The sequence below is a fragment of the Salvelinus fontinalis genome, chromosome 5 (genome assembly GCF_029448725.1).
Source record: "Salvelinus fontinalis isolate EN_2023a chromosome 5, ASM2944872v1, whole genome shotgun sequence".
In the NCBI taxonomy this organism is placed as follows: Eukaryota; Metazoa; Chordata; class Actinopteri; order Salmoniformes; family Salmonidae; genus Salvelinus; species Salvelinus fontinalis.
The window spans coordinates 48911691-48925772 of NC_074669.1; the positions used below are offsets into that span (position 1 = coordinate 48911691).

Sequence of the window (14082 nt, forward strand, 5' to 3'; positions counted from 1 at the left end):
ATGGGATGTCAATTCCACACCTGTGTGGAAGCACCTGCTTTCAATATACTTTGTATCCCTCATTTAATAAAAGTGTTTCTTTAATTTTGACAGTTACCTCTATATCTCTTTACAATTCTATGGTGTCTTAGCCTGGCCCCAGGTATACTGTCTTGCCAACTCCTACTGTATGGTTATAGTCAAGCCAAGCAACAATGTCCATCTGACAAAAACAATAGGAGTTGGCAAGATGGCACAAACAAACCTGGCACCAAGTTACCCGTTTCTGGTCCAGGTCAAAGTATCAATAAGACAACATCACGTTACTCACTTGTCGACTATGACTCCTGGCAGATGTTTTGCTAGAGGATGAAGGGGTGGGGGTGCTGGCCATTTCACCCTGGTCAATAGAGGAAAGGGAGATGGACACAGAGGAAGTGGGGGGTCTGCTAGGAGGAGTTTCCTTGTCCACGGCGACAGGCTCCGCCTCGGTTTGACTGCTCACCCTCAGGATCCTCTGCCTGGGTTTGGGTCTGGGCGGCTCATTCTCAACAACGCTGTCTGAATGGGGAAGGGATTAGACAATAATACCTAATAATTCCTAAAACTATAGCTACAAACAGATATGATAGCTGTCACGAATAAGATAACAATGAATCAATGTCGCACACAAATTGTGTCATGACTATATCAAATAAATCATACATAACATTGTGCATATTGATGACAGGAACAAGCTATGAATTGAAGGAGATTTGGAGAAACCTGTCAAGGATGCACATCTGTTGAGTGGCAGTGGAGTAGCTAGTTTTCCTTTTCCTCCAGTCCCCGATTCTTTGCTCTTCACACAATTTTCAGACGGCAAGGGCAATGGGGTTTCCAACAGACCACCATTAGATGGCAGGGGCAAGGGAGAATCCCAATGGCTGTTGTTCTCCGAAGTTGATTGTAATGGGGATTCTGTTTGACTTGGTTGCGAGAGTAGGGAAAGAGGAGATTTCAACTGACTGTTCTGTGATGCCGAGGATTCTGTGTAGTCTTGGTGAGGGTTTTTAAAGTGCAGTGAGGGTAAGGAGTCCGAATCCTTCTGGTCGCTGCTACCTCCAATAAAGCCGTCTGTTTGTTCATTTTTAAGTGGGTCAGGTGTTGCCAAATCTTGTAAGGGGGAAGTGGACTTTCGCGTCTTCATGAACGACACTCTCGTCGGCCTTTCGCTTTCCTCCTCGTCATCCGACAGGTTGAAGTCATTGATCTTGGCTTTCTTCTTTCCCGCCTTGAAGGTATCGATTCTCTTTTTTCTTGAATTGAGAAGTTCTTTCAACACATCTAGGAAAATATTACAAACACATCCGTCAGTAATTTGGTGGTCAACTTATAACAGTGTTGCCTAATGTAAAAGGTAGCTGGCCAATATGAACTGATATTGTGCAATAGGGGGATTTAAGAGCACTGAAGTTCAGATTTCGAGTGATCAATGTATGTGCCACTCATTAGTATGACTAATTTCTTACCATCTTCATCAAAGTCATCTGAGTAGGAGTATTGGTCAGTCTTTTTTTTACTTGCTCTAGCAGAAACAGCTGCCTCCAGCTCATCCTAAGAAAGTGGGGGTGCAAGTCAATATTAGGAAGGTGTCCTTAATGTTTTGTACACTCAGTGTATTTCAAAGCACTCTCAGTAGACCGTTTTAAAACAGTTTTGTTCATAGGCTACTTCTGTCTAACGGCCAGGATAAAAAAGACGCACCCATGCGATACTGCTAAATCAGCCTTGATTAAAGGCAGGGTAGATTATGCTTGGTTTTTAATCAAATGAAAGATAAATGGGTGGAAACCAACTGTTTTGTTATGTTTCTAAATACGAGATTCACCGGCACAAAAGGCACATCTCTCCTTCCATGGGCACTGTGTGCCATGGCTGGATAGGCTGCGCTTCCGCTCTCAAAATCCATGCCATTATCAACTGCGCTACGTTAAGACCTGCTTTTTGTGGGTCTTAACTTCTCATTAGCGCTGCTTGAAATAGTCCCTTTTGCGCTTCTTTGTAAGAACACCTCAAATATTACCACCCCTCCCACCTCAGCGCAAGAGTGCTGATGTTAGACATCAGCGTTGGGGCTGGAAAATGACGAAATTGCAAAACCAACGTGCATTTGACACTTGCGTCTACTTAGCACCAGCTGAAAATAGAGGCCTAGATATACAGCACACTACCTCTTTTGTTTTCCTTTTTGTATATATATATATATATACTAGTAAAGTGAAGTCATAAACAGCGCAATGCTTGAAGCTTTGCAAAGAGCTGCTGGCAAAACGCACGAAAGTGCTGTTAGAATGAATACTTACGAGCCTGCTGCTGCCTACCATCGCTCAGTCACACTGCTCTATCAAATCATAGACTTAATTATAACATAATAACACACAGAAATACGAGCCTTAGGTCATTAATATGGTCGAATCCAGAAACTATCATATCGAAAACAAAACGTTTATTCTTTCAGTGAAATACGGAACCGTTTCCGTATTTTATCTAACGGGTGGCATCCATAAGTCTAAATATTCCTGTTACATTGCACAACCTTCCATGTTATGTCATAATTACGTAAAATTCTGCCAATTAGTTTGCAATGAGATAGACGGCCCAAACTGTTGCATATACTCTGACTCTGCGTGCAATGAACGCAAGAGAAGTGACACAATTTGGTTAATATTGCCTGCTAACCTGGATTTCTTTTAGCTAAATACGCAGGTTTAAACATGTATACTTCTGTGTATTGATTTTAAGAAAGGCATTGATGTTTATGGGTAGGTACACGTTGGAGCAACGACAGTCCTTTTTCGCGAATGCGCACTGCATCGATTATATGCAACGCAGGACACGCTAGATAAACTAGTAATATCATCAACCATGTGTAGTTATAACTAGTGATTATGATTGACTGATTGTTTTTTATAAGATAAGTTTAATGCTAGCTAGCAACTGCGAATGCAGTAAGAAGCCAATTCTTACTGCATTCGCGTAACAATTCGTTGGACTAGTTAACCGTAAGGTTGCAAGATTGTATCCCTGAGCTGACAAGGTAAAAATCTGTCGTTCTGCCCCTGAACAAGGCAGTTAACCCACCATTCCTATGCCGTCATTGAAAATAAGAATCTTTACCAACAATGCAGTTAAGAAAAATACAAAAAAAGTAACAAATAAAAGTAACAAATAATTAAAGAGCAGTAGTAAAATAACAATAGCGAGGCTATATACAGGGGGTACCGATACAGAGTCAATGTACAGGGGCATCGATTAGTCGAGGTAATTGAGGTAATATGTACACGTAGGTAGAGTTAGTGACTATGCATAGATAATAACAGAGAATAGCAGCAGCGTAAAAAAAGAGAGGGCGAAGGGGCAATGCAAATAGTCTGGGTAGCCATTTGATTAGCTGTTCAGGAGTATTATGGCTTGGGGGTAGAAGCTGTTTTGAAACATCTTGGACCGAGACTTGGCGCTCCGGTACCGATCGCCGTGCGGTAGCAGAGAGAACAGTTTATGACTAGGGTGGCTGGAGTCTTTGACAATTTTTAGGGCCTTCCTCTGATAACGCCTGGTATAGAGATCCTGCATGGCAGGAAGCTTGGCCCCAGTGATGTACTGGGCCGTACGCACTACCCTCTGTAGTGCCTTGCGGTCGAGGGCCGAGCAGTTGCCATACCAGGCAGTGATGCAACCCGTCAGGATGCTCTCAATGGTGCAGCTGTAGAATCATTTCAGTCTCCTGAGGGGGAATGGGTTTTGTCGTGCCCTCTTCACAATTGTCTTGGTGTGCTTGGACCATGTTAGTTTGTCAGTGATGTGAACACCAAGGAACTTGAAGCTCTCAACCTGCTCCACTACAGCCAGTTGATGAGAATGTGGGTGTGCTCTGTCCTCCTTTTCCTGTAGTCCACAACAGTCTCCTTTGTCTTGAGGGAGAGGTTGTTGTGCTGGCTCCACACGGCCAGGTCTCTGACCTCCCTATAGGCTGTCTCGTCATTGTCGGTGATCAGGCCTACGACTATTGTGTCATCAACAAACTTAATGATGGTGTTGGAGTCGTGCCTGCAGTCATGATAAAACGGGGAGTACAGGAGGGGACTGAGCCCGAGGGGCCCCCGTGTCGAGGATCAGCGTGGCGGATGTGTTGTTACCTACCCTTACCCACCTGGGGGTGGCCCAACAGGAAGTCCAGGATCCAGTGGCAGAGGGAGGTGTTTAGTCCCAGGGTCATTAGCTTAGTGATGAGCTTTGAGGGTACTATGGTGTTGAACGTTGAGCTGTAGTCAATGAATAGCATTCTCACATAGGTGTTCTTTTTGTCCAGGTGGGAAAGGGCAGTGTTGAGTGCAATAGAGATTGCATCTGGTTATCTGTTGGGGCGGTATGCAAATTGGAGTGGGTCTAGGGTTTCTGGTATAATGGTGTTGACGTGAGCCATGACCAGCCTTTCAAAGTCATTCATGTCTACAGACGTGAGTGCTACGGGTCGGTAGTCATTTAGGCAGGTTACCTTAGTGTTCTTGGGCACAGGGACTATGGTACTCTGTTGAAACATGTTGGTATTACAGACTCAGTCAGGGACAAGTTGAAAATGTCAGTGAAGAAACTTGCAAGTTGGTCAGTGCATGCTCGGAGTACACATCTTGGTAATCTGTCTGGCCCTGCGGCCTTGTGAATGTTGACCTGTTTTAAGGTCTTACTCACATCGGCTACAGAGAGCGTGATCACACAGTCGACCAGAACAGCTGGTGCTCTCATATGCATGTTTCAGTGTTACTTGCCTCGAAGCGAGCATAGAAGCAATCTAGCTTGTCTGGTAGGTTTGTGTTACTGGGCAGCTCGTGGCTGTGCTTTCCTTTGTAGTCTGTAATAGTTTGCAAGCCTTGCCACATCCGACGAGCGGCGGAGCCGGTGTAGTACGATTCGATCTTAGTCATGTATTGATGCTTTGCCTGTGATGGTTCGTCGGAGGGCATAGCGGGATTTCTTATAAGCTTCCGGGTTAGAGTCCCACTCCTTGAAAGCGGCAGCTCTACCCTTTAGCTCAGTGCGGATGTTGCCTGTAATCCATGGCTTCTGTGTCACTGTGGGGACTACGTCATTGATGCACTTATTGATGAAGCCAGTGATTGATATGGTGTACTCCTCAATGCCATCGGAAGAATCTAGCAAAACAGTTCTGTAGCTTAGCATCTGCTTCATCTGACCACTTTCTTATTGACCGAGTGCTTCCTGGTTTAGTTTTTGCTTGTAAGCTGGAATCAGGAGGATGAAATTATGGTCAGATTTTCCATAAGGGGGGGTGAGTGAGAGCTTTGTACGCGTCTCTGAGTGTGGAGTAAACGTGGTCTAGAGTTTTTCCCCCCTCTGGTTGCACATTTAACTTGCTGATAGAAATGAGGTAACACAGATTTAAGTTTCCCTGCATTAAAGTCCCCAGCCACTAGGAGCGCCACCGCTGGATGAGCATTTTCCTCTTTGCTTATGGCCGTATACAGCTCATTGAGTGCGGTCTTAGTGCCAGCATCGGTCTATGGTGGTATGTAGACAGATATGAAAAATACAGATGAAAACTCTAGTTAGATAGTGTGGTCTACAGCTTATCATGAGATACTCTACCTCAGGCGAGCAGAACCTTGAGACTTCCTTAGAGTTAGTGCACCAACTGTTGTTGACAAATATGCATAGGCTGCCCCTTGTCTTACCAGAGGCCGCTGTTCTATCCTGCCGAAAAAGCTTAAAACCCGCCAGCTGTATGTTAATCATGTCGGATCCAAGATGGCGTAGCAGTGTAGGTGTGTTTTTGTTTGTCCTCCCTTGTACTTTTGTATTTTTCGTATATATATATATATATATATATATATATATATACATATATATATATACATATATATATATACATATATATATATATATATATATATACATATATATATATATACATATATATATATATACATATATATATATATATACATATATATATATATATATACATATATATATATATACATATATATATATATACATATATATATATATACATATACATATACATATATATATATATATATATATATATATATATACATATACATATATACATATATATATATATACATATACATATACATATATATATATATATATATATATATATATATATATATATACATATACATATACATATACATATATATATATATTTTTTTTTTTAATCTATCTCTTTTCGATTTTTAATTCGATTATACCTTCCTGTAACCTGCCTCACCCAATGTGATACGGAATCGCTATTATTTTTAACTTTGGAACACTTTGAAGAACCTCCAGTAGCTAACCAGCTAATCAGCTACAAGCTATTTAGTCATTTTTAGCCACTGCTAGCGGCTTTTACCTTCTGCACAGACACCAGCCCTGTTCTTAGCCTGGATATTACTCGCCAATCTACCAGCATCGGACTGTCTCTCCACAACAACGCCGGATTCCTGCCGTAATCCCTGAGCCACTACTTCTGATCCTTACAGCTAGCTTGCACCCTCCGTGGCACCCAGTACCGAAGCTACCCCCTAACGCCACTGCCACGAAGCTAGCACCAGTTAGCAAACAAAATTCTACAATACCTCTTTCGCCATCTGGCTTGGATTCTCTGTCGACACGGCGCCCCGCCGCACCACCACGTATGGTCTGCCGACGAATACTCCATCCGCTGTGCCCTCAACCGGCCTCCGTCTGAGCAGACCACCCCCGGGCTACTAACTTTAAACGCAGCGTGCTAGCGTGGTGACGGCTTCCCTGTTCCATCCACTGCTCCCCCCTGGACACTACGATCACTTGGCTACGTAGCTGATGCCTGCTGGACTGTCCATTAATCACGGTACTCCATTCTGTTTATTTGTGTTTATCTGTCAGCCCCAGCCGCGAACTCAGGCTCTGTGTGTAGTTAATCCGACCCTCTCTGCCTAGTCATCGCCATTTTACCTGCTGTTATTGTGTTAGCTGACTAGCTGCTGTTGTCTCACCTGTTGTTTTAGCTAGCTCTCCCAATCAAGACCTGCGATTACTTTATGCCTTACTATATGTCTCTCTCAAATATCAATATGCCTTGTATACTGTTGTTCGGGTTAGTTACCATTGTTTCAGTTTTCAATGGAGCCCGTAGTTCCACTCCTAATACCTCTGATACCTCCTTTGTCCCACCTCCCACACACGCGGTGACCTCACCCATTATAACCAGCATGTCCAGAGATACAACCTCTCTTATCATCACCCAGTGCCTGGGCTTACCTCCGCTGTACCCGCACCCCACCATACCCCTGCCTGCACATTATGCCCTGAATATATTCTACCACGCCCATAAATCTGCTCCTTTTATTCCTTGTCCCCAACGCTCTTGGCGACCAGTTTTGATAGCCTTTAGCCGCACCCTCATCCTACTACTCCTCTGTTCCTCGGGTGATGTGGAGGTAAACCCAGGCCCTGCATGTCCCCAGGCACCCTCATTTGTTGACTTCTGTGATCGAAAAAGCCTTGGCCTCATGCATGTCAACATCAGAAGCCTCCTCCCTAAGTTTGTCTTACTCACCGCTTTAGCACACTCTGCCAACCCTGATGTCCTTGCCGTGTCTGAATCCTGGCTTAGGAAGGCCACCAAAAATTCGGAGATTTCCATACCCAACTATAACACTTTCCGTCAAGATAGAACTGCCAAAGGGGGAGGAGTTGCAATCTACTGCAGAGATAGCCTGCAAAGTTCTGTCATACTTTCCAGGTCTATGCCCAAACAGTTCGAACTTCTAATTTAAAAAATTAATCTCTCCAGAAATAAGTCTCTCACTGTTGCCGCCTGCTACCGATCCCCCTCAGCTCCCAGCTGTGCCCTGGACACCATCTGTGAATTGATCACCCCCCATCTAGCTTCAGAGTTTGTTCTGTTAGGTGACCTAAACTGGGATATGCTTAACACCCCGGCAGTCCTACAATCTAAGCTAGATGCCCTCAATCTCACACAAATCATCAAGGAACCCACCAGGTACAACCTTAAATTCGGAAACATGGGCACCCTAATAGACATTATCCTGACCAACTTGCCCTCCAAATACACCTCTGCTGTCTTCAATCAGGATCTCAGCGATCACTGCCTCATTGCCTGTATCCGCTACGGGTCCGCGGTCAAATGACCACCCCTCATCACTGTCAAACGCTCCCTAAAACACTTCTGCGAGCAGGCCTTTCTAATCGACCTGGCCCGGGTATCCTGGAAGGATATTGACCTCATCCCGTCAGTTGAGGATGCCTGGTCATTCTTTAAAAGTAACTTCCTCACCATCTTAGACAAGCATGCTCTGTTCAAAAAATGCAGAACTAAGAATAGATATAGCCCTTGGTTCACTCCAGACCTGACAGCCCTCGACCAGCACAAAAACATCCTGTGGCGAACTGCAATAGCATCGAACAGTCCCCGCGATATGCAACTGTTCAGGGAAGTCAGGAACCAATACACGCAGTCAGTCAGGAAAGCATAGGCCAGCTTTTTCAAGCAGAAATTTGCATCCTGTAGCTCTAACTCCAAAAGGTTCTGGGACACTGTAAAGTCCATGGAGAACAAGAGCACCTCCTCCCAGCTGCCCACTGCACTGAGGCTAGGTAACACGGTCACCACCGATAAATCCGTGATAATCGAAGACTTCAACAAGCATTTCTCAACGGCTGGCCATGCCTTCCTCCTGGCTACTCCAACCTTGGCCAACAGCTCCACCCCCCCGCTGCTACTCGCCCAAGCCTCCCCAGCTTCTCCTTTACCCAAATCCAGATAGCAGATGTTCTGAAAGAGCTGCAAAACCTGGACCCATACAAATCAGCTGGGCTTGACAATCTGGACCCTCTATTTCTAAAACTGTCCGCCGCCATTGTCGCACCCCCTATTACCAGCCTGTTCAACCTCTCCTTCGTATCATCTGAGATCCCCAAGGATTGGAAAGCTGCTGCGGTCATCCCCCTCTTCAAAGGGGGAGACACCCTGGACCCAAACTGTTACAGACCTATATCCATCCTGCCCTGCCTATCTAAGCTCTTCGAAAGCCAAGTCAACAAACAGATCACTGACCATCTCGAATCCCACCGTACCTTCTCCGCTGTGCAATACGGTTTCCGAGCCGGTCATGGGTGCACCTCAGCCACGCTCAAGGTACTAAACGATATCATAACCGCCATCGATAAAAGACAGTACTGTGCAGCCGTCTTCATCGACCTGGCCAAGGCTTTCGACTCTGTCAATCACCAAATTTTTATCGGCAGACTCAGTAGCCTCGATTTTTCTAATGACGGCCTTGCCTGGTTCACCAACTACTTCGCAGACAGAGTTCAGTGTGTCAAATCGGAGAGCATGTTGTCCGGTCCTCTGGCAGTCTCTATGGGGGTACCACAGGGTTCAATTCTCGGGCCGACTCTTTTCTCTGTATATATCAATGATGTTGCTCTTGCTGCGGGCGATTCCCTGATCCACCTCTACGCAGACGACACCATTCTGTATACTTCTGGCCCTTCCTTGGACACTGTGCTATCTAACCTCCAAACAAGCTTCAATGCCATACAACACTCCTTCCGTGGCCTCCAACTGCTCTTAAATGCTAGTAAAACCAAATGCATGTTTTTCAACCGGTCGCCGGTCGACCTAGAATATGTGGACATCTATAAGTACCAGACTCGTATCAAACATCTCCAATCCAAAATCAAATGGAGAATCGGCTTTCTATTTCGCAACAAAGCCTCCTTCACTCACGCCGCCAAACTTACCCTAGTAAAACTGACTATCCTACCGATCCTCGACTTCGGCGATGTCATCTACAAAATAGCTTCCAATACTCTGCTCAGCAAACTGGATGCAGTTTATCACAGTGCCATCCGTTTTGTTACTAAAGCACCTTACACCACCCACCACTGCGACCTGTATGCTCTAGTCGGCTGGCCCTCGCTGCATGTTCGTCTTCAGACCCACTGGCTCCAGGTCATCTACAAGGCTATGCTAGGTAAAGCGCCGCCTTATCTCAGTTCACTGGTCACGATGGCAACACCCACCCGTAGCACGCGCTCCAGCAGGTGTATCTCACTGATCATCCCTAAAGCCAAAACCTCATTTGGCCGCCTTTCCTTCCAGTTCTCTGCTGCCTGCGACTGGAACGAACTGCAAAAATCTCAGAAGTTGGAGACTTTTAGCTCCCTCAACAACTTTAAACATCTGCTATCTGAGCAGCTAACCGATCGCTGCAGGTGTACATAGTCCATCGGTATATAGCCCACCCAATTTACCTACCTCATCCCCATACTGTTTTTATTTATTTACTTTTCTGCTCTTTTGCACACCAGTATCTCTATTTGCACATGATCATCTGATGATTTATCACCCCAGTGTTAATCTGCTAAATTGTAATTATTTGCTCCTATGGCCTATTTATTGCCTACCTCCTCATGCCTTTTGCACACATTGTATAAAGATTCTCTTTTTTTTTTTTTTCCCCTACTATGTTATTGACTTGTTTATTGTTTACTCCATGTGTAACTCTGTGTTGTTGTCTGTTCACACTGCTATGCTTTATCTTGGCCAGGTCGCAGTTGCAAATGAAAACTTGTTCTCAACTAGCCTACCTGGTTAAATAAAGGTGAAATTAAAAAAATTGTTAAAAAATGTTGTCATTCAGCCACGACTCAGTGAAACACAAGATATTACAGTTATTAATGTCCCGTTCTTAGAATATACATGCTCGTAGTTCGTCTATTTTATAATAGATTAATTGTACGTTGGCTAATAGGACCGATGGTAAAGGTGGATTACCCTCTCGGCGACGGATCTTTACAAAGCACCCGTACCGTCGCCCACGATATTTCCTTCTTTTCCTCCTGCGAATGACGGGGATGAGGGCCTTGTCGGGTGTCTCGAGTAAATCTATCTCATCCGACTCATTAAATTAAAATTTGTTGTCCAGTTCAAGGTGAGTAATCGCTGTTCTGATGTCCAGAAGCTCTTTTTAGACATAAGATACGGTAACAGCAACATTATGTTCATGCGAAAAAACAAACAAAATAACACAGGTTCACTAATGTGAGTGGGCCATTGCCAGAGGAGAGAGAGCGCGACATTTCAGCAGCAGGTATGAAATAATGCCAGACAACAGACAAACTAGATAGCCAATTCAAAACATAACCAGCAAGAAATTGCTACAAGTTAACTACAGCTAAAGTATTGGTGTCTTTGTCGCCTTTCCACAGGCACTGTAGATAGCCTAAATAATATAAACGCAAGAATTTCAAAGATTTTGCTGAGTTACAGTTCATGTAAGTATATCAGTCAATTGAAATAGATTCATTAGGCCCTAATCTATGGATTTCACATGACTGGGAAGGGGCACAGACATGGGAGGGCGTAGTCCCACCCACTAGGGAGCCAGGCCCAGCCAATCAGAATAATTTAAGACAGAAATACTTCATCGGATGGGATCAGGCACAACAGCCTTCCAGTGTCAATAATGCTTACTTGTTCATTAGACTATAATAATAGTCATTAACATTTGGTTAAAAGTCATGGAAAATGTGTATAAATCCTTAATCCTTAATAGTGAATAATCAGAAGTTTCTATTGCATAATGTAATTTGTGAATTTTGGTGAACATTTTCTAATGGATCGACATGGAAAAAGACAGCTCCTGTACTTCTTTCATCCCAAGTCAAGCACTGTCTCTTTTGTATAATAAATGTGCTTTTATACTGGATTAAGTATACATTTTTGTTAACTGTAATTTCGTTATGTTCCAACTTTCTTGTGCCAACATCAATTCTTGGTTACAATAGATTATATTTTTTTCGAGGAGACTGTCAGTTGGATATCTTCCCTATCATATAAAAATCATTTTCTGATTCAAATAAGATTCCCTTATTAAGATAGTTCTGATGTCCAAAAGATTTCAAATCGAAATGTTAAGATATGTAACTTTTAAATTGCATGTATTTGAAACTATCGACATTGGTCAGTCCATAATTACTTTTTAATTGTGTCATGGAAATGCATGTATTTCCTGTTAATTTAGGGTTTCTATGCCTTTAGTTTTCCATGTGGACAAATTTATCTTAAAAGCTATCCAAGGATTGTTCCTTAAGGTTGTGTTTTTAGGAACTGATATTGCTTGTTTTTTTATAATTATGGCCTACCCCGGCCAAACCCTAACGACGCTGGGCCAATTGTGTGCCGCCTTATGGGACTCCCAATCACGGTCGGTTGTGATACAGCCTGGAATCGAACCAGGGTCTGTAGTGATGCATCTAGCACTGAGATGCAGTGCCTTAGACTGCTGCACCACTCTGGAGCCCGTATTCTTGTAGAATACATTTCTTTTTTCTGCCATATTGTTATAGTATTCTTATCTATGAAGTTGTTCATATTTAAAAACTTAACTCCAGTAGGTTTCCTCAAGGAGAATGCCACCACTTCTATGTCAAAGATAATAAAACAAAAACCCTATAGTAAATACTACAGTATACTACAATCTGCAAAAACATTACATTATTTACTATACTAGTTATTTTACTACAGTATTTATACTATAGTTAACTGTAAATACTACAGTACATACTAACGTTACAGTATACAGTAAATACAGAAAAAATACTACAGTGAATACTATAGTACTTATATCATAGTATACGATAGTATTTTTTCATGTGGGTATAGGGAGTTAGGCATATAACGACTACGTTAGTCATGCGTGCTGAGCAGACAGTAAAAAACAGGTGTTTAACAAGCAGTTTATAGCTACCTGAAAAGTTGTTCTCCTCGATGCCTTCGGGCTTTTGGTGTAAGCCAGTGTTGTGCTGAAGTCTTTATCTGCCATTCCTGGAAATCAAAAAGTTATTTTGAGATGCCAGCCATGTGAATAGCTTAGTTAGCTAGCTAGTTTAATTTGCAAGCGACTGTAGCTATTTGAGACAAAAAGCCTCGCCATACAAATCACTGTTACATTGGTTATCTCTAGTTTTGAATAAACTAACGTCAGCTTGCTCACCCAGCCCACTTTTATCTTTCTAGGGAAAACGTGATTTAGCTAAAGCTGCAAGAAATATCCTGCTATCTCATGAAAAACAACTAGCTAGCTGTATGCTAACGTTAGCTATTTAATCTTTATACCTCAGTTGGTTTGATCTTGCTTGTCAAGAAGGTAGTTTGTTGCTAAAACAACATGTTTCACAGAATGAGGGGATTCTCTTAAACTGGCCTGGGCGCCCGGGTTTTCGTAGTTTGCAGCGGGTAAAAAAACGATAGCATTCGTTTTGGAACCAGACTGCCCCCACCCCCCCGTGTCACGTGACGGACCATAGGCCGGTTCAACGCTAGCCAGGGTATTTACCAGAACTCTGCAATTGTTGGGTCATCACTAGTTACCACAAACACAAAGTCATACACAGTAACTAAGGAACTGTTTCTGGATCACTTCCGTGTCACGTTTTTCCTCAAGGTGGGACTTTCATAATAAAGGTTCCCTATACATAAGTGTAAAACACATTCATGCAACAATATTTAATAATAAAAAAAAAAAAACGATTTAAAGGAATACACGTACACTTAATGAAGCCCTTTGACCTATTTTACTTCCCCAGAGTCCGATGAACTTTAAAAAAAAATATATATCCTATTTTTTTTATTTTAAAAATTAAAAATTATTAACAACAAATCAATACAGGAAGTACATGAGGGTACACAAGTATATATGGATAATATACAATGGACAATTGAGCTAGGGGGTACAATATCACATAACACAAGGACCTTAAGGGACATACATACACTTATAATTCCAACAGCTTTTTTTGTTAGTAGAGTATTTAATTGTCTTAAAATACAGTTTTTAAAATGTGTTTTTTTGTTTGTAAATTTACATTTGTGAATATGAAATTTGGCCAAAATAAAGAAATGAATTACATAAAAAAATTCAGCTTATTCCTATCATAGGTAAAGAATCCAAGCAGTACATCTTTCCACAATAGTGTAAGAACTTCATAAATGTGTTCAATTATAAATCTACTAATGTATTG

The 14082-nt window shown here is 42.7% G+C and overlaps 1 protein-coding gene across 1 annotated transcript in view; it reads right to left on the minus strand.

Moving 5' to 3' along the window:
- map9 (microtubule-associated protein 9) overlaps window positions 1–13456 on the minus strand; it is a 29509-nt gene extending 16053 nt beyond the window's left edge. Inside the window, exons 1-5 of the mRNA XM_055923767.1 lie at window positions 13178–13456; window positions 12810–12886; window positions 1491–1575; window positions 745–1305; window positions 311–540 (exon numbers count right to left, since the gene is read on the minus strand). Coding sequence (XP_055779742.1) covers window positions 311–540; window positions 745–1305; window positions 1491–1575; window positions 12810–12884 — 951 coding nt within the window. The 5' untranslated portion in view covers window positions 12885–12886; window positions 13178–13456. The remainder of the gene's footprint in view (window positions 1–310; window positions 541–744; window positions 1306–1490; window positions 1576–12809; window positions 12887–13177) is intronic.
- Between the last annotated feature and the right edge of the window lie 626 nt (window positions 13457–14082).